Source organism: Caloenas nicobarica, chromosome 12, assembly GCF_036013445.1.
Source record: "Caloenas nicobarica isolate bCalNic1 chromosome 12, bCalNic1.hap1, whole genome shotgun sequence".
NCBI lineage: Eukaryota > Metazoa > Chordata > Aves > Columbiformes > Columbidae > Caloenas > Caloenas nicobarica.
The window spans coordinates 1,705,901-1,732,209 of NC_088256.1; the positions used below are offsets into that span (position 1 = coordinate 1,705,901).

The 26,309-nt window shown below is 47.5% G+C and overlaps 1 protein-coding gene across 8 annotated transcripts in view; it reads left to right on the forward strand.

The window, feature by feature from the left end:
• ENOX2 (ecto-NOX disulfide-thiol exchanger 2) overlaps window positions 1-26,309 on the forward strand; it is a 66,082-nt gene that overhangs the window by 33,631 nt on the left and 6,142 nt on the right. For all 8 annotated transcript variants that reach the window (XR_010606888.1, XR_010606889.1, XR_010606890.1 and 5 more), the window contains exons 5-14: window positions 6,278-6,484; window positions 8,146-8,379; window positions 8,991-9,203; window positions 10,745-10,851; window positions 16,318-16,432; window positions 18,560-18,741; window positions 20,690-20,797; window positions 21,610-21,666; window positions 22,601-22,709; window positions 24,669-24,754. Coding sequence is in view for 5 of the 8 variants with exons in the window: in XM_065643493.1 (XP_065499565.1) it covers window positions 6,278-6,484; window positions 8,146-8,379; window positions 8,991-9,203; window positions 10,745-10,851; window positions 16,318-16,432; window positions 18,560-18,741; window positions 20,690-20,797; window positions 21,610-21,666; window positions 22,601-22,709; window positions 24,669-24,754 (1,418 nt within the window). In the remaining 3 variants the exon portion in view is untranslated. The remainder of the gene's footprint in view (window positions 1-6,277; window positions 6,485-8,145; window positions 8,380-8,990; window positions 9,204-10,744; window positions 10,852-16,317; window positions 16,433-18,559; window positions 18,742-20,689; window positions 20,798-21,609; window positions 21,667-22,600; window positions 22,710-24,668; window positions 24,755-26,309) is intronic.

Consider the following 26,309-nt stretch of genomic DNA (forward strand, 5'->3'; position numbering starts at 1 on the left):
TCCCATACGCCTCTGAGAGGGTGTTGAAATGACAGTGGTTTTGTTCTGCTGTGTTCTGGTATGTGTGTTAGTGTGAAGACCTGTTGATGACCTCTGTCTCTCCATCCTGAGAGTCTAGATAGCAGGTGATTGCAGACCTCAGTGACTCTGTCTCAGGAAATTACAGGAATATTTCCTTATTCTCCAGAGATTAGAAAGAATGAAGCATAGATCCTAATGCTAGTGTAGCTGTTAAGGATTTTAACTGTGCACGCCTTTGGGGCAAGAAGCTTTATCCCTCAGCATCAGTTCAGCTTCTCATCCTTAGTTAATTGTTCTTCATCATTTTGACTCTTCAGGCATCCAGTGTTGATACTCAACTGCTTGTGCTTTCTCCCCAGTGACATGCTTGCACGGCAGAGATGATTTTGCCCGTACCAGCTTTGTCATTTGTCAGGATAATTTTGACAAATGTCGCTGCCAGGAACAGCCACTCGGAAGGAACTTGAAATGGTCCAGGTGAACCTCCTCTTACCCTTGTTTCTAGGCTGTCCTCACCATGGACATGTCTATTTGGACCCTGCAGCCCCTTTGGCATCACTGGGGAGCAAATGGTGGAGTTTGGCACAGTTTGTACCAGCAGATGTTTCTGTCTGCTTTTGAGGAAGATGAATCTCCCCAGGCTCTGCTGCCCAGCTCTCCCATGATTTTGAGAGGAGCAGAGAGTGACAAGCTTGTGGGGAAACCTGTATTGAAGGTACCTAAAATCAAGTGAAGTGTGTTCCACCTCAGCATAAGTGTTTTCCATCTGGAGTGATCTTCCAGACTCCCTTAAGAGCTGAAGGAGGGAGGTCAGTATTTGGTTACTATTTGTACCTACAAGATAAATCTACTTCTGAAGGAGCCTGTTTTCATCCCTTAGTCATAAAAGAAACATAGACAATTGTCTCAGATATAGCCTACGTGACATAGATATCTACGTGGTCACGTCTTTCATAGGTAGCGTGGATCTGTGCGCTCAGGTGTAGCTTGAAGCAGGTAAATGTGAAATATGTGCAGGTGCAGTACAGAGTTTAGTTGATTTGGTAAATGATGGTGTGAAGCTGGTTCCTGGTCTGGTAATTAGTAACAAACTGTTGTGGCCATGAGACAATCTGTGTCACATCAAGGCTGATGGATATTTTGATTCCAGCAGCCAGCCAGGCTGTAGCCTGGAGCTTGTCAGTGTTTTAACAAATATCCCTGTGAAACCCGATGCTGCTTTGGATAGAGTGGGCTTACAGCCTTTGTCAGAAAGCAACTAAATGCCTTTTAAACCCCTCCACCACTTCCCTGGGCAGCCTGTTCCAATGCCTGACAACCCTTTCCGTGAAGAATTTTTTCCTAATATCCAATCCAAACCTCCTCCAACTTGAGGCCGTTTCCTCTTGTCCTATCACTTGCTACTTGGGAGAAGAGACCAACAACCCCCATGCTTCAACCTCCTTTCGCAGTTGTAGACAGCGATAAGGTTTCCCCTCAGCTCCTGTTCTCCAGGCTGAACAGCCCCAGCTCCCTCAACCGCTCCTCGTCACACTTGTGCTCCAGACCCCTCAGCAGCTTCATCACTGTCCTCTGCGCTTTCTCTGGTACCTCAATGTCCTTCTTATGATGAGGGGCCCAAAACTGACCCCAGGATTCAAGGTGTGGCCTCACCAGTGGCCGAGTACAGTGGCACAATCACTTCTCTAGTCCTGCTGGCCGCACTAGTGCCGATACAAGCCAGGATGCTGGTGGCCTTTTTGGCCACCTGGGCACATGCTGGCTCATGTTCAGCTGGCTGTGAATCAACACCCCCAGATCCCTTTCCACCAGGCAACTTTCCAGCTGCTCTTCTCCAAGCCTGTAGCGTTCATGGGGTTGTTGTGACCCAAGTGCAGGACCCGGCACTTGGCCTTGATAAACCTCATACAATTGGCCTCAGCCCAACAATCCAACTGGTCCAGTTCCCTCTGTAGAGCCTTCCTACCCTCCAGCCCATCAACACTCCCACCCAACTTGGTGTCACCTGTAAACTTACTGTGGGTGCACTCAATTCCCTCATCCACATAATCGATAAAGAGATTAAACAGAACTGGCCTCAATACTGAGCCCTGGAGACACCACTTGTGACCAGCCGCCAATGGGACTTGGCTCCATTCACCACAAGTCTTTGGGCCCGACCCTCCAGTCGGTTCTTTGTCCATCGCAGATACACCATCCAGGACATGAGCTGCAGCTTCTCCAGGAGATGCTGTGGGATACGGTGTCAAAGGCTTTGCTGAAGTCTAAGTACACAACATCCACAGCCTTTCCCTCATCTACTAGTTGGGTCACCTTGTCACAGAAGGAGATCAGGTTGGTCACACAGGACCTGCCTTTCATAAACCCTTGTTGACTGGGCCTGATCATATGGTTCTCTTGTAAGTGCCGTTTGATGTTACTCAAGATCATTTGCTCCATGTCCTTCCCCAGCACCGAGGTCAGACTGACAGGTCTGTAGTTCCCCGGATTGTCCTTCTGGTCCGTCTTGTAGATGAGCATCACGTTAGCCACCTTCCAGTCAACTGGGCCCTCCCCAGTTAGCCAAGATTGCTGGTAGATAACGGAAAGTGGCTCAGTGATCACCTCCGCCAGCTCCCTCAGCACTCTTGAGTGTATCCCATCTGACCCCATAGACTTGTGGGTGTCCAAGTGGTGTAGCAGGTTGCTAACCATTTCCCCTTGGATTATTTGGGCTTCGTACTGCTCCCCATCCCTGTCTTCTGCTGTAATCTCCAGACTAGCTGAGGCCTTGCTCGCGCCATGTTACACGGCCACGTGCAGTATGGTAATACTGTGTTTGACTTGAAAAACCAAAGGGCCTGTGACCCAACATGTGTTACTGTATTACTACTGCAAGCAGGCCAGTGGCAGCAGGAGGTAGTTGAAGGTTAAATAAGGACAGAATTCGTGGCAAAATTGAAATTTAGTGATGTACAGGCTTGCAGGATCCTGCACATGCTGTCAGCAAAGCTCCTGTCTGCAAAGTTGATGTCCTCAAGCTGCAGGGACTGGTTTTATAACCGACTTAGTGGGAACAGAGGCTGTTGCTCTGGTACAGTGTCATCAGTGTGATATGTGCTCGTCTCACTTCCTTCATTGCTCCCCCGGGCCTGCTGATCTGAGCAGAGGGAGGTGCTGGTGCAGGGGGCGAGGACGAGTCTCTCAGTTTGCTGTATGAAGAAAATAGGAAAGATGCTCAGCACACACTGACACATCTGCCTCACCATACTTGTCACGAGGCTGGATTTCTCACCACAAGATATTTACTTGCCAAACAGTCTTGGGAAGTGAGTTAAGAGCTTTTAATGGTCTGTTTGCCCCCCGGCAAATGGAGCAGGGCACCCTGACTCGGTTTGCGCTGAGTGTGATCAGCAGGAACTGTGCAGGGTCACGGTCCCCTCATCCGCTCCCTGCAGCACATGGCAGAGCCTGGCAGCAGGTCTCGGATTAATGCACCTAATTCGGCAGCAATTGCTCCCCTGGCCTTGATATTCCGAAACCTCTGTGTGCTACTGGCCGAAGCTCTGCCTGCAAACGGGGTTTGCTTGCTTGTTATCTGCAGAGAAGGTGAATAAGGCAGATCCCGTGAGCTGCGCTTATCGCCAGACAAGCAGAGGGTGAGAAGTGTTGTGCCCTGTAAAGCATTAATGATAAATTCTCAAGTATAAAATTGACAGAAGTTATGAACGGGAAGGCAGAAGTGTGTGGTCTTGGACGTGCTTCTCCCCGCAGCCCCTGCGCGGCCTGGCTGCGGTGTCAGGGTCCCACAGAAATCTGTGGGTCCGTGTCAGCACAGGACAATCACAGAATGTCCTGAGTTGGAAGGGACCCACAGGATCACCGAGTCTTGAAATCACCAATGGAAAAACAGGGACTTAACTAATCTTTTCAGAATCAGTGCTGTTCACTGGAAACAGGACGCTTTCATCCTGCAGGGAGGTTGCAGGAGATGTTTGTCACTGCTTGTCTGTATAGAATCCATAAGGAGGTGCCAGCAGATGGCACCCGAGTCTGATGGGCTCCCAGCAGTGGGAGCCTGTGGTGCCCCCATGCCCAGCATTTTAATAAAACTCTTGCAATGCCCAGTCTGATGAGTTATCTCTTCACCATCCCCAGAAGAAAACCTGTCTTGGAAACAGGTGGTTTTTTTTCTTTTAAGTACTTGCTGATGAGCCAGTTCAAGAATTTTGAGCACTGTATTAGAAGCAACACGCACTCTTAGTCCCTTCCTGGCCTCCAAATGTATAACAAAATAGTGCATCTCTATGCTGGCAAACAAGTAACCGTAACAGAAATGCTCAGACGCTGCTTTCGAGGTACGCGTTCCTCCCAGATTCCTTCTCACCGCACTCACAGTGGTTTTTCAGCCAAAGGTGGTGCAGACTGTGCTTGGAGCGGGGTGCTCCGACATGCTGGTTTCCTCCTGCTCCTGTGTTTGTGCTCTCCCTGCTCTCCTTTTCTCATCCATCAGGGCTCCTGGCATTTCTTGGTGCTGCCGATCGCTTCCACTGATGGTTTACCTGCTTTGAAGACCTTTTCCTCCCCTTCTTGTAACAAACAGGTTCTTGACTTCATCCGGACCTATGCGTTTCTGTTCTCAGCTGGGTGAGACCTTCTGGGTCCTGTTTTCCTGGGGCTTTTGTCCTCTTCTAGTTCTCCTGCCGCTTTAATCCCTCCGTTAATGCAGCCTTGCTAACGGATGCAGTCTGAAATGCGAACTCCAGGCAAGTATCAGGGATATTTGCTAGAGGGGGAATTTATCTTCCTCTGGGCCAGTCTAGCAGAGAATTTTCAGAGCTCAGATTCCCGTTATTTTTCTGGAGACTTAAAAACATGTTTTTTGCAAAATGCAGATAGTGTGGGTTCAGTACCCTCCATTACAGTTGTTATCTTGTATTTAGTGTACTTATGGGACACCTAACATGTATCTTTTGGTCTGAGATGCAGTCTGTGCAAAACTGTGTTCAATACAAATGTTAGGCTGTGGAGATTGCTGTAGAGAATTGATCAGGGCTGATAATTTAGGAAGTTTCCAAGACAAATGGATATCGATAGCAAAGCAGACAGAGAGAATGTGTGATAAGGTTATGAAGGTGTACTGGAAGGGAGATTAAACCTGGTTTTCAGGGAGAACCTGGCGGTTGTGGTCGATGTTATCCTGAGAGGGGAACCTCAGCATCTCGTAGAGTTTACGAGTCCTTCCCGGAGGCCCTTGGGTGAGCTCCTGGCTTGGGCGCTGTCTTGCAGCATCTGCTCTTGTGAAGTCAGAGTAGGGTGTTAAAGGGTGAGAAGAACTGGGGTTTACAGAGAACCTTAAGGATAATGTTTCATAAGGCTGTGGCAAGTCAGTGCTCAGGCTCCGTGTGGGAACCCAAAGGAGCTATTTCCAAACAAAAAGAAAATAATGCTAATAATTGCTTTTGGAAGAACTTTGCTGGAACTATGCCACAGAATTGAAAGAATGTAGTACAACTATTTTGTTAAATAAATATGTAAGCAGTGTAATTCTGTGAACTTAGCTGGGAGCGATGGATCTCAACGCTGAAATTCATTTAAGATTTTCCACGTGTTAAGAAAGGCAAGGTAACAAGCGCATAATCCTTCTCGACCTTCATGTACTGAGTTGGGAGGGTCTCACTGCACTTGCCACGTGGGCACCTGAGCATGGAAATGAGTTTGGTGCTGGAGAGGCACTTCTCGGAGTCACAGCAGTGTCTTACAGTCTCTTTTGTTTGCCATGGTGTTACAGGTGGGTGAGGAACCTACTTCTGACAAACTAGACTTAACTTTCAGCTGGCTTTTGTGTTCTGTGGTTTATTTTAGCTGTACAGGTTAAAAAAACCCCCGAAAGACAAAACCAAAAACCCAAACATTAATTCCTTCTACACCTCTTGGCCACACCCATTTCCTTCATCTCTTCCTTCCATAATATCGCTGTAGTCTAAATTAAGTTCATGACCTTCCCTTAATGTAAATACTTTTGTACCCTTTACAGACTGCTGTTTAGCTTTTTGCCCTTTAGGATTCTCTGTTATCTACATATTCTTTATGTTAGGACAGTCCTTTTAGCTGTGCTTTTATAGCACCTCCCACGATAAAGTTTTGAGGTCCTGGTGCTGCTCATGTTCTACGCCGGGATGGTTGTCCCTCAGGAGAAGTGGGCACATGAGAGGAACTTGTGCCGACAACCCAAAAACGAACCTGCTCTGCTTTCTCTCTCTCTCGCTCTCTTCAGATCTTCCCCCTCCAGCAACAAGAGAGAGGCCCCCAGGGTGCAAGACGGTGTTTGTTGGAGGATTGCCGGAAAACGCAACCGAGCAGATCATTATGGAAGTGTTTGAACAGTGTGGGGAAGTCATAGCTATTCGAAAGAGTAAGAAGAATTTCTGTCACATCCGCTTTGCTGAGGAGTTCATGGTGGACAAGGCGCTTTATCTTTCTGGTAAGTGTATTTCTGTCTTAGATGACAGCTCAAAATTCTGGGATGGAGGTGTAATGATGACTTTATAGTTCTAATGATAGGCTTTGTTCTCATTGGAAGATTTGTCTAATGTTGTGTCAGTTTGCTTTTTTTTCTGCTGCTATTGCATTTGTCCATAACTATGTGAAAACAGTTCATAATAGGAAAGAGAGCAATGGTTTTTACCTTGGCTACTGCAAGCCTCTGCAAAACATTAGGATGAGCTACTGAGTCCATCTCTATCTTAGCTGGATAAATGTCCAGCAGATTCTGTAGATGATGCTTAAGGGTCCTATAAAAATTTGCAGTTGCTCTCAATTACTTGTTAATTGGGTGGTATGTTTGACTTATCAGTATTTCTTTCCCAGTTAATTATCAGAGCTGAAAGCCCTGGGCTCCTTTTGCCTAGGGAGCCCCTGTTCCTTGTCTGTAGGGTTTTAAGAGGTTTGATTTATGGAGGACAGAGACCTCAGGGTTGGTGTTCGCAGACTCTGTGGATGGCAGATTGTGCGTTTCCAGCCAGGACCGCGTTTGCTGTGCTGGTCACATCTGCCCTGAACAGGCTGGGCTCTCCACCTGACTCTTCACCATTCTAGAAAAATACAGTAATACTTTGTATTTCCATGCTAAAATCCCTTCCAAATTCATCGTTTCAGTATATTAACAGACCAGAGAACTGCCTCCGAAGTCCGTACTCTCTCCAGAGAGATGGGACTGTCAAGATAATGCTCTTTGCTGTTGAAAATAATGGAAACTTTTCTGTAGTCCGTTTTGACTGATTATAAGCATTGTGTCTCATTCCAGAGACTGTTGAATTGAGTTAGACTTGCAATGCCCTGTTAGTAAGAGCTGCGGCTCTTTGTGGTTACCCCTTCTACACAGCCAAAGCAGCCTCTTGAGCTGCAGGGGTTCCCTGCTTATAGTCCCTCCTGCCCGCAGCCATGGTCGCGTGCACAGTCATCAGCGTCCTCCACATGCAGGCATTGGTTCTGGGTTTGTTCTTTGTACAAAGTCTCTCTGTAATTCAGATTTTTTTACGTCCCCCCTGTGCTTTTCTTAATCACAGAGGAGAGCCTTCTAGCATGTTTGATGTGAAACTCCAGAAAAGGAGTCCTGCAAACTGTGCTGCTGGTCAGAAGAGTTCCCACGCAGTGGATGTGCGTGTTTGCTGACCCTGTTCCCACTCCCACTGGATGATGGGGGCTGTTCCAAAGATTCCTGCCATCCACCTGCTGCCCCATTTACCGCGTCTCACCTCCCATTCCTCCCTTCCTGTCCTCAGCTTCTGGAGTTTGCGGAAGCGTGGAAGAATCCAAGGCAGTTCTGCCTTCCTCATGTGAACAGCTGGGCTTAGTCGCCCAGCTCGAGAGCTTTGTACTATTACAGTTCCTTTTCGATACCCAGTACCTGCTGGTGTTTCCTGGAGGAGTGGCCCATGTAAGATCTTGCCCAGCATGTGCAAAACACAGCCAGATAGCAGCAAAGCCCCTAACGATGCTTTCTCCTCCAGCATTGCTTTCTGTGCGTTAAACTCTTCTGTTTGGAGGTTTTCTGGCTCTTTGGGAATGCGGGACTTGCACTGGTGGGTGGTTGGAGCATAAGGTAAGTCACCTGTCCTGTCCCAACACTGTCGTCACTGCCAGGCTATCGCATCAGGCTGGGCTCCAGCACTGACAAGAAGGATACCGGGCGCCTGCACGTGGATTTTGCTCAGGCTCGGGATGATCTATACGAGTGGGAATGTAAGCAGCGCATGCTGGCGAGGGAGGAGCGCCATCGCCGGCGGCTGCAAGAGGAGCGCTTCCGCCCGCCCTCCCCGCCTCCCGTCGTGCACTACTCCGACCACGAGTGCAGCATTGTTGCTGAGAAACTGAAAGGTAAGTGGATCTGCGGCCCATGGCCGCCCTTCAGAGATTTGTCTTCTCCAGTGGTCGTCTTGCTGAACTGAAATGATGGTGCCATCTAGACCTTGCAGAGCCCGTTCAGACCAAACCCTCAGCCTGCAAGCTGCAGCTCTTGTAGCCATCTCTTCTTCAGAATTACCTTTTTGTAAAAACAAACCCATAGTTGAGTACAACAGTTTCTTCCAAACCATTTTTGTTCATGGTAAAAGGACTAGTGTAAGTCCTAAGACCTTCTTTGAAGCCCAAGACCCATGTGTGGCCTGATGCTTTTGGAGCTGGATGATATTTTCTTTCATGAAAGAGTACATCTGAATAGGCATATGGAGTTTTCCAGTAGGTTTGTAGCAGTTGGTCCTCTCGTTGCACCTCAACAGATGGTTTGCTCCATCAGCTTCGTGTTAGACTTGCCTTCCTTTGTATAGCCTTGTATTCAGATAATACCATGCTCTGAAGAATTGTGATCAGCTGCCCGAAGTAAGTTGACCTCTGCAAGAGAGCAGTTCAGCAGCACCAGGGAAAGGATCTGAAAGCTGTGCAGGTGACCCTGGACTTGTGTGGTGTAAAGGTGTCCTTTCTTGCTGCAGATGACACCAAGTTCTTGGAAGCCATACAGACCTTACTGACCTGGATAGAGCGTGGAGAAGTGAACAGAAGGACCGCCAACAACTTCTACTCCATGATCCAGTCGGCCAACAGCCACGTCCGCAGGCTTGTGAATGAGAAAGCAGCTCACGAGAAAGAGATGGAAGAAGCTAAAGAGAAATTCAAACTTGCTCTCTCAGGGATTCTGGTTCAGTGTGAGTAGTATTCCCGTGCTGAATGTTGTTTTTTTGTTGTTGCAGGGAAGATGCTTAATTTCTAGAGTCTGGAGAGGCAACATTAAAAGAGCTTCAGGAAAAGAAGGAGCAATCATTTCCATTCAGCTACAGTTAATTTATAAGCATAGATCATTAACTTGGCAAAAGTTTCTTGTGGTACTTTTTATTGGAGTAGGAGTCCACATCTGGGGGGAGGAAAGAATGAATTCTTAATTTTTTTCCCTCTTTTAATTATAGTACATTAGTAGTTCTGTCATCTTTTCAACTCCACTTCTGTGCACAGACAAGGTAAGTTGCTGGTAATCTGGTGCCTCGGCAAAGTATACAGGATTTATTCGCCAAAGGTAGGATGCAGCAGAGTGCTCCCAACACCTTGTTCTCAGTCACAACTGAAAACCTGTTACAGAACAGCATTTTGAACCTGGGTCTTTCAAATCCCAGTACTTTATTAAACCATAAAATCAAGGAAGAGGCGTGGGCTATATTAGTTCTGAGATATGATTTATAACAGTTCCTCAAACTACTACTCATTGCCTCTTACACATCCTTACTTTAGTAAGTCTGAATTGGTTTTTTTACTTTTTTTTTTTTTTTTTAAGAGTACCTTTCAGAGTACCTTCTCCACAATTGTACTGAGTCTCCTTGAGCCCCTTGGCTACGTTGTGAACGTTTTTACCTTTTGGTTTTGTATTCAATAATTTCAGCTGCTACTTGTTTGATACTTCATTTTTTTTTTAAATTCTGTTCATGGTAAAAAAATATGGTCACACAGTCCAGAGAGTAATGTAGTAAGCACTGCAGCATGAGTCGTAATAGATGCAGCCATGCTCTATAAAACACCACTGATACTTCAGCCACTCCTAAGTTTATCTAAGTAGCAGAGAGCTTATCTTATTTGGTAAGAATTGCACCTACTACAACATCACAAGCATAAAAAAAAATCAGGTAGATGTGCTTTCTGCTGTTGGCTGAGTTCTCATCCCAGGAGAGGCACTTGGTTTTTCCAAAAACCTGGAGAAATAGAAGGAATAAGTCTCGGGAACAAAAAAGGTTGCTGGCTGATGCCAGAATCTTTTCCCCGTTGTACACACGGGTGGGCTGTGGCACTGCTCCTTGGGACTGCATCCAGAGTGCCAACTTTCCCAGTCGTACTTAATCATCCCATTTTTGAGAGCAAGTGCTGTATCTGTGAGTACCTGTTACACTCACTGGCAGCATTGCACAGCATATTTGAATATTTTTCTGTGCAACACGTGCCTTTTTTTCCTAGCTGAGAGCAGATGCTGTTTTCCTAGTTGATCGTTACTCTCTGAGCCTTTGTCATTGGCCTGGTGAAGTCCACACTTTCCTCTCCAGGCGCAGAGCCCCTTCCCTGAGCAAAGCTTCAGCACAGTACAGTGTTATAAGAAAAGGTTAGCCAAACCACCTGCCTGATTCCACTTTTTTACTCCTTTACTCCTCTTGTTCGTGCTCTCTGGATGATATTCTGGCCTGATTTGACTGCTGATTTGATACTACAGTCGAGCAGATAGTGGCCGTGTACCATTCTGCCTCCAAACAAAAGGCTTGGGACCATTTCACGAAAGCTCAGCGTAAGAACATCAGCGTGTGGTGCAAACAAGCAGAGGTTGGTAATTTTTTATTGTGTTAGATCCTCCAGCACAGTCTCTTTCTTCTCAGGATATTGATGTTAAGTTTGCACAATGCTTGTGTGGATAACACCACCTTAATTCACAGTGTAAGGTGGGAATTACTCAGTCGTCTGTTGTGCTACAGGTAATACGTTTTCTTTTGGTATTTGTGTTACTAGTAGCAATACATTGAGATCTGTATGCTGATTGAAGTTGTGCGCAATAGTAATAATTATTTATCTGTGTTTTGCTGGTTTTAATGTTAAAGCAAGAGGGATTTCTAGAGAGATGTTCAAACAAACAAAACCAACACAAACCCTAAGCATCATCAGAGATCTGTTTTATCACATTTTTATTGACAGACTTGAGAGGTGGAAATAATGACGGCTGAAGATTCTGGAAAACTTGAGGGAGAATGTTCTCATATTTGTGTATTTATCCCATGCAGTGACATTACTAGTGAAATACAGGATTTAAAGGTGCTGACAAGCAGGGGGTTGATAGAAGAGGACATCTCACTCCAACTGTGCTTCCTGCAAGAGGAAGAATAGTTCTCAGTCCCTTATCTGATCTTATCAAATCCTACTGGAGTCAGGCACAATGTCAAAAAATACAGCTGAGGTAAAGAAAGGCTGTCTCTTGGGAAAGCAATGGGTTTGGGAGGTATTTGTCCTGGAGTCAGTGATGAAATACACGCCACCTGCTGTCACCTGCCTGGCAGGGATGTCACGTTGCTTGTCTGCATCTGGCAGTGGAGCTTATCTTGCTGTGTGTCTGGCCTGAGGAAGACGGGAGGAGATAGCTGTGCTCCGGGGAATGTGCAGGGCTTGCAAGAGTGGCAAAGAGCCCCTGGCTCGTCTCCTGCTCAGAGCTTGTCTCTCCTCGAGTCTCACTTCCATGTCCTTTCCCTAGAAAGGTTAATGCTCAAAGTGGTAACGGAAGTATTGTCGCCCCGGGGTATGAAAAATGTTGAAGGGAAGAGCGAGAAATTGTATTTTTCTTGCTCGTTAAGCTTTTAAAGTAGGATGGAACTTGAATCGAAAGTAAGTCTGGGCAAAGTTGACAGTGATCACCACTAAGTTGGGTATATTCTAAAATTGTGTATGCAGGACACCTTCCCACATAGCTGTGACCTGCGAAAAATCTGTAGAGTTGGATAATACCCAGCCAAAAGCACATGATTAATCCTTAACAACATTGGAAAACTCTAAATGACTGTTTTCCTAGGAAGTTTCCAGCTATGATCTCCTCATGAGACTGCACTTCTGGGACTTTTTCCAAATCCCACTGAGTCAAACCTTTTATAGTAGCTATAGGAGGAGCTAATGTTTCATTTTATACCTGATAGGTCAGGTGGAGAGTCTGATTCAGATTATGCCTCTGCTTTGAGCCTGGTGCTCCTGTTCTTTCCTGCTTACTGAGATTGCTTACTGTGACTGGGGTGGGAGCACTCTCTCCATTTGGAGCTGTCTTTTGTTCCAAGGTAAGTTCTCCCAGTGGGAAGAGGCTGTGAGACCACTGCTGAGGCCTCTTCCAGGAGTACTTGCTGCTGGGCTCAGCCTGATGGTCTCCCCGAGCTTAGGGTCTTCTCTTTAAGGAAGGTGGACCCACAAGGTGCATCTTTTTGGAACGGCTTTTGGCAGACTTTAATCCTGTGGGTCACCGCATTGGAGGAGAGTCTGGTGGGCACCTCAGGGAGTTGGGTGTGTGTTGGGGAGTTAGGCTAGGCCAGGGTTTTATTCTTCAGCTGGCTTTTGCAGCAGTGTCAGCAGGTCCTGTAGCTGCAGGCAGCTCATTAAGAAGCCATGGAAGCTTGAGAACCACCATGCTATGATACCTACCAGCCAGCATATTCCCTTGGTTAGGAAGGGCCTCTCTCAAGTATTTGGCTTCTCTGATACTTTTTCCTCTCCCATCCAGGGCTCCCCTTGGGCACAGTGAGGGTGATGGTGATCCATGGTGTAGGGTCTGTTGCGTGCTGTGCTCTGTGCGGCCTTCTCCAGCTTCAAGGCTGCTTTAGGATTTCAGCTGTTGAGCAGAGTCAGCTAAAGATAGTGGGAAGATGGTCCTCTGATCTTCAACCCAGCTGCTGTTTTATGGGTGGTCTCTGGGGCAGGCAGCAGTTGCTTTGGAAGTGTAACCAGCACTGCCTGTCGTGCCCGGATCTGCCTTGTTCTCACCCTTTCCCTGTTGCTGTCCTCAAGGTGTCCATGGTCGTTTTCCATGTTGAGGAAGAAATTGTTGCCCCTGAGGGTGGTGAGAGCCTGGCCCAGGCTGCCCGGAGAGGTGGTGGATGAACCATCCCTGGAGACATCCCAGGCCAGGCTGGACGGGGCTCTGAGCAAGTTGAGCTGGTGAAGATGTCCCTGCTCATGGCAGGGGTGGGACTGGATGGCATTTGAAGGTCCCTTCCAACCCAAGCTATGCTATGATGCTATGATTCCCTCTTGGCTGCTCTTGGTGGGCATGGGCTTGATGCTGGCAAGAAGAGGTTTCGAAAGTTTCAGGCTATTAGAGTAAAATCTACAAAGAGCTGGATGTTAATTTTGTTTCATAAGTGAATCTTTTCTATCTTTTCTCCTATGACTGTTTCTGGGGTGTATAATCCAAGCGAAGTTGTGGTAAATTGGCATTGGGTAGGGACAGTTGGCCGCCTGTGCAAGCCTCTGGTGAGTGGTCTTGACATCTCCGTCTCCTTGAGTAACTAACTTGTCTTCTGAATGTTGCTTGTCCTGCTCTGCAGAGGGTGTGGAGAGGCTGAGTTTGCAAACGGGCTGATGGGTGTCTGTGCAGAGCTCCATTTTTGCCCAGTGTGAGCAGACGACAGAGCAGAGGGTGGAGCAGGGCTCTTGTCCATAGGAGCAGGTGGGCTTGGCCAGTTTTGCCTGGGCATGATGGATGGAGCAGAAAGGACACACACAGGCAGGAGCTGGGGAAGCTCAGAGACCAGCACAGGAGGGAGCATCTCTGCTCCTTTCTGATCCCTAATGTGGACCAAGGCTGTGACACAGAGGGGAGAGAATCCCAGCCGCCACAGAGAGAGTCACTGGTGGGACCTGAGCACCAGTGGTTGGCACAGGAGGAGAGAAGCTTCAAAGTGCACCAGGATTGATAAGGGTCAGGAAGCAGCTGGGCCGTCTCTGGCCTCTGTGTAATTTCAATTCCCGTTTCTAACTGGCACGACCTCTGTCTCAGGTAGATTTTGTTGTTGTAGCCATGCAGCTGCATGGAGGAGGCGTGGAGCTGGGGACGGAGTGGGCAGCGCTGCGGGTCGTGGGTACGGTCGTGCTGCAGTGGGGCAAGAGAGGAGCGCGGCCAGGTGGGACCGGGCACCATGTAGGCCAGTGCTTGGAAGGTGCAGGACGTTGTGTGGCAGGAGAAGGAAACGCCGGGCAGATGTGTCAGGAGGGGACAGCACCAAGGGAGCTGCTCTCACAGGTGAATTATTAAGAGAAGTCATCATTGTGGGATTAACTAAAGGGGTTTTATTGACGAATAAATGATGATCAAGTGATAATTAATGACTGAATGGTTATATGGTAATCAAATAGTGATTAAGCAATAATTGAATGGTCATTAAACAGTGATTTGACAGTGGCACTTTGACAATGATTAGACAATGGTCAAACACTCTGCTACTTATTATAGTTCTAATAATTAAGCTATAACTGGAGATCTATCACACAGAATCACAGAATGTCAGGGATTGGAAGGGACCTCGAAAGCTCATCCAGCCCAATCCCCCCGCCGGAGCAGGAACACCCAGATGAGGTTACACAGGAAGGTGTCCAGGCGGGTTGGAATGTCTGCAGAGAAGGAGACTCCACAACCTCCCTGGGCAGCCTGCTCCAGGCTCTGGCACCCTCACTGGGAAGAAGTTTCTTCTCATATTTAAGTGGAACCTCCTGTGTTCCAGTTTGCACCCATTGCCCCTTGTCCTATCACTGGTTGTCACCCAGAAGAGCCTGGCTCCATCCTCCTGACACTCCCCCTATCCATACTGATCCCCATGAATGAGGTCACCCCTCAGTCTCCTCTTCTCCAGCTCAAGAGCCCCAGCTCCTCAGCCTTTCCTTGTATATATATTTAAATGTTGCTAGCATATAATATGCTTTTAGGCATCATGTAAAATGTCACTTACCTCATTATAGATATCAGATGCTGGATTAAGGGTCTCTCAGTCTCGTGGGGAACCCTCGAGAGGTGTCCCTGCTCAGAGGGGATCCCCGCCGTGCGCGTGGTGCCACACAGGAGAGCTCCGTGGGCTTGGGGGGGTACAAGTATTTATAGCATCAAGTGAATTTTGTGCTGGTGTGCAGCTGTAGCAGGTTTAGTTTGATCTAGGGCCATTAAGTTGTTGAAGGGTTTGGAGGGGAAGCCGTATGAGGAGCAGCTAAGGTCACTGGGTTTGTTCAGCCTGGAGGAGACCGAGGGCAGAGCTCATGGGGCTGCAGCTTCAGCAGGGGAGCAGGAGGGGCAGGGCTGAGCTCTTCTCTCTGTGACAGTGACAGAGCCCAGGGAATGGCAGGAACATGTGCCAGGGGAGGGTCAGTTGGACATGAGGAAAAGGTTCTTCACCCAGAGGGTGCTGGACACTGGAACAGGCTCCCCAGGGAGGTGTCACGGCCCCAACCTGACAGTGTTCAAGAAGAGACTGGACAACGTCCTCAGACCCACGGGGTGACCTGTGGGGTGTCCTGTGCAGGGACAGGAGCTGGACTCGATGATCCTTGTGGGTCCCTTCCAACTTGGGACATTCTATGAAGATTCTATGATGATTTTTCTAGTCCCAGCTCGGGCTGGGACCGTTAGCTCCTGAGAAGACACAGCCTGGCACAATTTCTCACGGTTTGCACAGCAGGGCTGACTTCCCTCAGACATACCCTCGGTGAGGCCTGAACCAAAGCACTGCTCGGTCGGAGTGGGGCGTCCTCCCCAGGTGATGCGCAGGAGAGCGTGGGGCTGGAGCCCAGCGGGGCAGAGCGGCGTTGGGACGGGGAGGGGTGGTGCAGCCCCTGGGCGTGCGGAGCAGGGGAAGGTGCTGGCAGCAGGTCAGTCTGATCTAGAGGGTGCTGCCAGCGAGAAGACATGAGGTAGCGACCCAGTGGAGGTTCCAAGGTTGGGCGGCACTGAAGGTAGGAGAGGCGTGTGGACATCAAGCAGGGCAGATGCAAGGAGAGGGTTCACCGAGGAACTACAGTGTGGGCAAGGCCAGCTGCCTGCCCCGGGGCAGGGAGGAGGAGGGAGGTGGAAGAGTCAGTAATTCCGGTAGCATTGACAAATTGACTCAGGCTAGATATTGTCCTTGATCTAATAGTCCGTGCCAAATATTTTTTTATTGTTTCCCCTTTCTTGTGTCATGGAGTTGCATTTTGCAGACTTAGATTTCAGCATCTTTTTATCCAACCGATCTGTTCCTTGTAACCTGTATTTTAAAAAACCCTCTGCTTTCTGAACCTTAGGAAATTCGTAACATTCATAATGATGAACTAATGGGTATTCGAAGAGAGGAGGAAATGGAAATGTCTGATGAAGAAATAGAAGATCCATCAGAGATGAAAGAAACAGAAGAATCAGGTAAAATCGCTTTTTACAGTTCATAAACAAAGTACTTTTCTCATCAATGATTTCTTTCAGGAGTCGTGTTCTGACTGTTCTGTACCTCAAAATCATCACAGGTGGAACAAAATCAGCTGCAGTTATCTGGAGTTTGTTTTCCTCTCATGCCTGGTTCTGTAGCCAGTGTTTGTTGATCCTCCCTGCCATGGTCAGGGTAACCTCCCGCTGTGTCTGAACCGCAGTCCCTAGCGCGACGTGGGGGTTCACGGCGAGGCGTGCAGGGGGGCTGTGAGCTCCATGCCCTGTGTGCTGGTGATGGCACCGGTGCAGCGGCGTGTGGCTGAGCCACCTGCGCAGCTGCTCTGTGCTTTTGCTGCTACGACACCCTGAGCTGTCCTGTTTCTGTGCACTGCTGATGTCTGCCCGGCACTGGAGACACATTGACACAGCAGCAGGTCCCCGTGCCGAGGTGCTGGGCTTCACTGGTGCTCTGAGCAGCAGCAGTGCTTGCGGAGGGGGCAGCAAAGGTGTGCAGTGGCAGACGTGGCCATAGGCTCTGCGGTCAGCTGAGTGCTCCTCTGTTGTACAGCTTGAAATGCCCTTGGCTGGGACTGACACGAGAACTCGACTGTCCAAGTACCCATTCTCCCTATGTCTGCTGGAAACCAAGGATGAATAGTCCAGAAATGCACTGAAGGACTTTTCTGGATGTTGGGGTTACAAAGTCCAACATTCAGCTTAGGAAATGCCATCATGAAGGTTGTGGGGGAAATCACAAAATGTCAGGGCTTGGAAGGGACCTCGGAAGCTCATCCAGTCCAATCCCCCCGCCGGAGCAGGAACACCCAGATGAGGTTACACAGGAAGGTGTCCAGGCGGGTTGGAATGTCTGCAGGGAAGGAGACTCCACAACCTCCCTGGGCAGCCTGGGCCAGGCTCTGGCACCCTCACCGGGAACAAGTTTCTTCTCATATTTAAGTGGAACCTCCTGTGTTCCAGTTTGCACCCATTGCCTCTTGTCCTATCACTGGTTGTCACCCAGAAGAGCCTGGCTCCATCCTCCTGATACTCACCCCTCCCATATTGATCACCATGAATGAGGTCACCCCTCAGTCTCCTCTTCTCCAGCTCAAGAGCCCCAGCTCCCTCAGCCTTTCCTCACACGGGAGATGCTCCACTCCCTTCAGCATCTTGGTGGCTGCGCTGGACTCTCTCCAGCAGTTCCCTGTCCTTCTGGAACTGAGGGGCCCAGAACTGGACACAATATTCCAGATGCGTCTCAACAAAATATTCCTGGTGCGGTCTCAGTTCTTTACATTGATAAAGAGCAGGGGCTCACCCCAGAAACTGCCTTTTTTTTTTTCCCCAGATTCATTTTATGAAGTTAATTGATTTCCACCTTGGTTTTCTGAGCTGAGGAAAGCAGTTTTTGGTCTACTGAATATCATCTGCTGTCCTTCCTTTTAAAATGTGTAGCCGTCCAGAGTGAGGCCCAACACATACTCACTGGCTGGGAGAATGAGACAGGGCAGTTAAATAAAACCCACCCTCTTCCCATGCAGCATGTCTTGCCTTCTAAGTACAGCGTGCGAGTCCTGGGCAAACTGGCCTCCATGTGTTCTGGCCATGGCCTGAGTACCAGAGGTGAAGAGCAGGGCTACAGGATGCCAGGCTGTGCCCTCTGCACCAGGGCTGTGTTTTGGAACCTGCTGGAACTGTCTTTGCTGCCATCATGTTGTATAATCCCATTCCTGAATTTACCAAGCCCTATGTGGGCACCAGACTGAGGCAGGTGTTTCATCCCATGGTAGATGGAGACATTCCTCTGGCTGAAGCTGCCAGGGAAACCTGTCCAAGAGTCTTTCAGTTTTGCTGGTTAGGAAACCTGCTTCCTTACCAGCATGGTCATTTCACCCCAATATGTGCTTTTGCTTCCTTTTTTTCTTCCAGCTTAAATACTGCATTCACTAGTGAGAGCTGCTCTTTATCCAGAGGAGCTTGTTTTCTAAAGAGATAATGCAAACGATGGTTGGGAGAAATTCATTTTGATACTCTGGATTTGTAACTGGGCGCTGGGGGAGAGCACCCAAGGACTTCTTGCTCCCAGTTCTTTGACTTTTGCTCCCTGTCTGCCTTGTTCTCCAGCACTGGTATCACAGGTGGAAGCCCTGAAAGAAGAGAACGACAGTCTGCGCTGGCAGCTGGATGCCTACCGGAACGAGGTGGAGCTGCTGAAGCAGGAGCAAGGCAAAGCCAGCAGGGATGACGACACAACCAAGGAGCAGCAAATGAAGCTTCTCCAGCAGGCTCTGCAGGGGATGCAGAAGGTGGGCCTGGACTTTTCTATAGCTGGGGCCTTGCTGCAAAGGCAAAGGGGCTGTGATGTGGAGCAGAAACACAAGCAAAGGCATTATGTTTTTCTGTGGGATCAAAACTGGCAAATGGAAGCAACTTTTTTTCATTTCCAGCGTTGCCACAGAAACCCTAAACAACCAAGCATTCAGAACAGTGATTGTGTATGAACTGATAAGTCAATTGGAAACAATCTGTACTTCATGGATTCCTTGTGTCCTCTCTGCTTGACCACACTGTGACTTCTGAAGTACTGAGTCTGAGTCTCCATAACTGGGTGAGATCCCAGTTACCAGCACAAGCAAGAAAGTGGGAAATCCCAAGCTTGCTTTGAACTTCTGAACTTCACTGAGCTTTTGTTCTCATGGAAATGTGTAGGGCATGTATTGTTCTTTGGGATTTCCCTGGGCCGAATCTAGAGTGGTTTGAGTCCTTGGGATATTAAGCCAGACTGATAACCAAGCATATAGAGCATGTAATAGTTCAGGTAAGCACTTGTTAAAATAAGAACCTGCAGCAATGCTGTGAAGGCTGTGGTCCTTCTCTGGGTGAACCTGACATCTGAACTGACAGAACTGGTGTTTGTGATGCTGGAGCTGGCAGGAAAAGCCTTCTGTCGTCACTGTCAGCTTTCAGTGTGGGAGGACATGGCAGGAATTGTAGGACGTACCAGAATTCCCTTCTCGCAGGTGTCAGGCAGGTCAGGTTTCTCTTTACATCGCTACCAGGATGAATGGTGTTGGGAGAAGACTCTGGAGGAGCTGCCTTGTTGAAAAAAGATGCTGTTTGTTTTGTAGCTATTAATGAATAGGATTATGAATTTTTTTTTTCTTCTAGTTAAGGGAGAAAAATATTAAAGTAAACATCTCATTAGCGGTATTTTAAGCATGGAAGAAAGCATTCACTGGAATATATATTTATGTATCCTGGTTTGACCTAGGCGAGCTGCTAGGCTAGTGCCTTTGCCATATTAGCGTTTGAGCTCGTCTCCTCCTGGTGACTTGATCTTGCCCGTTTCTGGGAGGCACGGTGCTGTTGGCAGTTTTCTGGTTTTGCTGGCTCTGATGGGGGATCAATCATACTCTTCCTCTGTTGCCTGTGTTGGTTTGTTGGTTGTTTTGGTGCTCATCTGCTTTCCCTATGGATGCACTCAAAGGTGTACATATTTGCTCTGAAAGCACACTGTTATATCCACAACCACAATTTGGTTCTCCTTGATAGACGCCAGGTTGGGCTAGAGAGTTTCCTTCTGCTCACCTCTGAGATGTGGGCTGGGATTCACCACCCAGCCTTTCTCCTGAGCTTTGCTGGTGCAGGGGCCACACGCCTCGCTGGGGAGTTTGTTGCGCTGCTGGGCTGATGCCCGGGCTGGGAGCAGCCGTCGTGTTTTTCTGCAGTGTGAAATTGTGCAGGTAACAGTGCGAATCTCCTTACCTAGTAGCAGTTTCAGAGTATTTTCTTAAATTGCAAGACACCTCTGTATTAATGTGGAACTAGAGATATAGAGATAAAGAAGACTTTAGGGTGAGTGCCCTGGCTTGTTTCTGTGCTGCTCTTTCTCATGCGCTGTTTGCATGGCCACAGCGTGACCCGGATGGGGGGAGAGGAAGAATTAACGTTACTGTGGGTCAGGCCAGCAGTCAAGTGCATAATACGTGCCTTATTTCAGGGACAGAGGAGGTTTGATGATGATGGAATTACAGCCTCATGTTTACAAAGTCATGCTTTTTCTGTATGCTAATAGGCAAAGATGTTTCTAAGGTACATTGTAGAAAAGATTTCTTGTTGTTGTATACTTAACCTTTTAATTGTTCTGAATACGGTCTGTCTGGTCTTCATGGAAAAGCCCTTAATAATTTTATATTCTTTAAAATAGTAAGAGGTGATAGGCAAGTTAAGAATTGAGTTTCTTTTCTCTTCCAGCATCTTTTGAAAGTACAAGATGAATACAAAAAGAGAGAAGCTGAGCTAGAAAAAGTGAGAGAAGAAAAACTAAAAATGGAGACACTATTAGAAAACCTGAAGGAGCAGGTACGTGCCACCCCAGTGCTTCCTTATTTTCGGTAGTAAATGCAGTCTGTGGATTTTGTGGTCCATCATGAGCGCAGTAAAGGACAGAATGTAGAAGGTACCTAGCCCCAGCTTAGGAGCAGTTGTCTTTGGAAAGGCAGAAAAAATTACCTGCCAAATTGGAAGACATATGCCAGTAATGAACTTGCTGATGGCTTCATGCACCCATGAGACAATCCACATAAGAAACTGTATTAACTTTCATTTTATAGTGTACAGTGGTTATGGCAGCTGAAATGTGTTTTTCTGCAACCTGAGCTTTAAATGTTAAGAAAAAATGGTCTCGATTATCAAACATTGATTTTTAGATTTGTATTTTAGAGACATGTTTTCATCTGACTTCCATAAAACACTATTGAATTGAATGTTTTTGTCAGTGTTATAATATACTCATGCTTGCTGGATTTATTCTAAACATAAATACATACTGTTTTTTCTCAAGTGTGATCCACTCTGTCTTTTGATTGTGGACCCATGCAGGAATCTAAACTTGCTTGATCCTCTTCTGTATAGTGCAGGCACAATTATACAGGGTAGACAAGAAACATTAGGCAGCACTTCTCGCTGAGGGCCATAGAGCCAAATACTTGATCTTATCTCAGATTTTCAATCTTTAGCCCTACCTTCTTGTGCCATGGGCTAGGGAAGATAATAAATGGCTTTCTAATAACTAAAACTGGCTTTGTATCGCAGTAATCTTCAGCGCCTGATGTCACGGAACAGAAATAACAGACTATCATCAGTAACCTTTCCTTTTCTTTACCTCTATATAGCAAAGCATAGCAGATGAAGAGGACAAGGAGAGAGATGCAGTTGATTGTCAAGGCAATGTAAGTCTGTGTTTCTGCTACTTTAGTTAGAATATCTTACCAAGGGAAGTAGTGACACCTCATTGTAAAATGAGCAATTTTTCAAAGTTGGTGTAGACCTTTACTTTCCATGGTGCGGACCTTTACTTTCTCCTGTGGAAGCAAACTGCAGCCTGCTTGGGCCAGGACTGCACAGTCTCAGTCCCGTGTAGTTGAGAATTTCACTGGCATAAGAAGTTAAGCAAACCCAAGGGACTATTTAATTCTGTCTTTGTTGTTGGCCCAAGTCCAGTCCTTTTCACTGGTGGCTGGAGGCTGTTTCCAATTACAGCTGTCTGTAGCTCTCAGATCACTGGAATTCCGCATAAAACTTAGGAAGAAAGGAAAGTCCTGCTTTTAGTGCATCCACCAAGTCTTTGCATCACTAGCAGTCTTGTGTTTACTGTGGGGATAATAAATTATGCAAAATATTGTTTTGATTCAGTACCACAAATTCAAATCAAGGACAGTCTGATCCTAAACCCTTTGCAGCCATTGGGCACTTTGTTAATCATATTGCCTCAGCTTAGGCATCTGGAAAATAAACTTCTGTATCTGAATTAGTCACTGCAAGGCTTCCTTTCTAGTCTGTTTTTTCTTTTATTATATAAAATAAGGTCCTTCTAGAGCAGACACCATACCTGTGAACAGGGCTGATAGTGTGTATTGTGGCATCTTGCTTAACTTCATGGGCTTTGAATCTAACTTGATAATTGAGACGCAGCAGCGTGAACGTAGCTCTGCTTCGTTGGAAGCATTTTGCAAAATAATCAGTAGATGCAGCAATGTGATGAATGCAATGACTCACAGAAACAGGAAAGCAAAAATACAGACTGTCGAGTCTGACTGAGCTTCTGCTTGATGTGTGTTTGCTGTGCTGCTGGTGCATGGAATGGGCCCTGTGGTGTTTTTGCAGGAGAGCAGTACATCCAGAGTTTGTGCGTGCAGCCAGGAGAAGGAATGTCCGGTTGAGAAGACATTGAGCAACAGTCCTGTGAAATCTGAACGCGAAGTTCTGTTAGTTGGTGAGTTCTTTTGATGGGCTTGGTGACGATGCTGGAGACTCGAATTGAGTTGGACTTCTTCAAGGTGGCCTCGCAGCTCCCGCTGGCCACCTCTTGTTCCTTTGGTTATGCTGATGGAGATGGGAGTCCCAGAACCAAGGGAGGCCTCGAGCTTTGGTGGGGTCAGGGTTCCACCTTGTGCATTGCTCACGTGCAAGTCTTGCGCGTGCACCTCTCAGTCCAAACCACACACGTGCAAATGGGGCTGGTGTGTGGTGACAGTCCCAGTCAGCACGTACTGGAGTGCAAGTTGCTCTTCTGAGAGTCATCACTGAAGGTATTACAGTAAGTTACAGAGGAGGGTCTGTCTCTGTTCATTTAGAGCCTGATCAACCTTACAGCGTCCTGAGTGGTGTCACAGGCTCTAAGACTTTAGTCAGCGTGTCACACGGCATCCCAGAATGTCAGGGATTGGAAGGAACCTCGAAAGCTCATCCAGCCCAATCCCCCGCCGGAGCAGGAACACCCAGATGAGGTTACACAGGAAGGTGTCCAGGCGGGTTGGAATGTCTGCAGAGAAGGAGACTCCACAACCTCCCTGGGCAGCCTGCTCCAGGCTCTGGCACCCTCACTGGGAAGAAGTTTCTTCTCATATTTAAGTGGAGCCTCCTGTGTTCCAGTTTGTACCCATTGCCTCTTGTCCTATCACTGGTTGTCACCCAGAAGAGCCTGGCTCCATCCTCCTGACACTCCCCCTTTCCATATTGATCCCCATGAATGAGGTCAGCCCTCAGTCTCCTCCAGCTCCAGAGCCCCAGCTCCTCAGCCTTTCCTCACACGGGAGATGCTCCACTCCCTTCAGCATCTTCATGGCTCTAGGGTATCCTGGGGTGGACGATGTTTGTGGCCCCTACAGCAGTAAGGCACAGTGTTAGGTCAAGCATGGTGTGCTGTGGATCCCATGGGGAGAAATTCTTTTGGCTTTAGAACCTGTAGCCAGAGAGGAAGGAAGAGTGGAGAAGGGTGGCAGGGAGAGAAGGCTGGGCTCAATGGGATGGGAAATACCGCCAGCATTTTTAAGTGCTGCTCACTAAGGGATTGGTGACCTCTGATTTACAGTGCAGGCATATCTCCTAGCCTTTTTGTTTCCTTTCCCCTTGCCTATTCCTAGTAATATTGAAAAATAACCTAACATGGCATGCTATGACTTTTCAGCCCAAAGCACTGGGGAGTTGGGGGTTTTCTGCAGCATTGGAAAAGGAGGAACAGAAGTCCTTGTCTTTATGGGAGAAGGCATTTTCTTCAGTGCATTGTCACTCGGCCAAGTTCTCCTTAGCCATCCCTCTACATCTGATTTGACAATAACAAAAAATCATTTATTTTTATCCAGATGGGTCTGTTTGTGCCAGATCATGAGCTGGGGAAGGGACTTTGGGGAAAGCCAAAGGCACAGCCTTTTTCTGCACACGATGGTCGAAAATGCAAGTCAGTCTTTGATGTACAATCCTGGCCATGAGCTGGAAGGGTGCCTCTTTGTGACAGGGCGCAAACTTGGGTTACTCTATTTAACTGAGTGCTGCAAAACTGTTGGGATGAGACACACATGCCGCTGCTGCTCTTCCCATTCGCCTTTTGTCCTTTCCTGCTCATTGCCCTTTGGTACAGCTGGAGGAGAGCTCTGCTTTCCCTCTCCTCGGGCCTTAATGTCCCCACAGGTATGATAATCTCAGTGTGGTTCATCACTGGGCATGTTACTGGTACTCGGCAAGGCATGAGAGTGGTAAAGTCTGTTTTAAGTGCTCACAAGCTGCCTTAGTGACTTGTTGTTTCCTTTGCAGCCTACGAGCCAAACCTCGCTGTACTTAAAACCAAAAATACCCAATTAGATCTCTGTGTGCTGTACCACTAGTGCCAGGGAGCTAGTGTTCTCAGCTGGCTCTTGTCTCATGAGAATGATGTTTGTGCTGTTCCTTTCCCCAGGTATCATTTCAACATTTCTTCACGTTCACCCATTTGGAGCAAGCATAGAGTACATCTGTTCCTACCTGCAGCGTCTGGACAGCAAAGTAGGTGTACCAGCACTCCCAGGTCCTCCCAGGTCCTCCCAGGTCCTCCCAGGTCCTCCCAGGTCCTCCCAGGTCCTCCCAGGTCCTCCCAGGTCCCTGAGCCAGCCTGGTTGGTGTGTTTGCACCCCGAGTGTGTTTGGTCTGTGTAAAAGAGCTTCACTCCTTCCCTGGGAATGGGGCGAGGGTTGGACAGTAAGAACTGGTGTGTATTAACTGGAATAATTTGCTGGAAGAGGATGAGGGAAAAGGTGAACTTTCTCAAAATCACAGGAGCGTTTGGGTTAGGAGGGACCTTTAAAGATCATGTAGTCCACCCCCTTGCCATGGGCAGGGGCATCTTTCACTAGGTCAGGTTGCTCAAAGCAACCCAACTTCTACCATAGCCCTCATCCAGCGTAACGTTAACAAATACAGAGTTGAATTTGTTGTTCTTACTGTGGATGTTCATGTGTAATCCTGCTCGTAAGTCAAGAAAACCCTTTGACATGAGCTGTATTTTGCAGTGGTGAATTCCATCTTTAAAATCTCCATCTAAAATGTATTTTTGTTTATTCTGTTTAAGTTGACCGCCTTTGTTTCCCTTATCCTTATGACCTCTAAGGAAAAGAGCAAACAACTGGCCTCTTGCATACTGTTTATTATCTTATAACATCTGCCATGCCACTGTTTGTATATATTCTCTATAAACTGAACAGTCATATTGTTTTCGTGTCTCTGAGCCAAGATTTCCCTATGTCTGATCTTGTAGCCCTTCACTGAGCCTTTTCTGTCTCCGTTTTGATACTGTCAGTGAAGTAATTTTTAGGAGGATGCTGTGCAAGGGCCTCATACTGCAAAAAAGTGTAAGCACTGAATCACAGTCCCTGCTTCCAGGGGTCTGTGCTAAGTGGAGGGATTGAGTCCTGAGTGCAGGGGTCAAGAAGGGCGATAACAAGAGCAGTGCTAATGCATTTTCCTTAGTACAACAAGAAGCTGCTGTTTCTTGCAGTATTTCTGTGTATCGCTGGCTTCAGGCTCCTTTTGGGAGTAAATGGGGAGGGACTGTGCAAAGGTGGCTGAAGGTTCAAGGAAATTCCATCTCACTCCTCTAATATACTGTTCATCAGTTGTCTTCCTTAAAGTGCCCCAGGAGCAGGAGACTTCCCAGCATGGGAATCATCTCTTGTGACTGGAACTTTTTCAGCTGCTTTTGCTTAGAACTTACTGTTTAATTTTTCCCATTCGAAGGAAGCGCAGCTCGCTGGCCTGTGTTTTCCAGGCTCACTCCAGCCCTTTTAAGACCTATCTAATAATTTATCTTCTCGTTCTAGTTCTGAATTCATGTATGAAGCAAACAGCTGCCTATATTTTTCTTTGGAACTTCTAAAGAAATACCATCATATCCTTTGGACTTCTGACACTTCTTCCTTGGAAGCTACAGTGTAGGAAAGGGCTACTGGAAGTTTCTCCAATAAGCTTAGCAGAAAAGCCCTGTGAAAAGTGCATCTTTTAACCTCGACGATGGCATCAGTCTCTTTTATCGTTCGCTGACACTCAGGCAAACACATCACGGGTC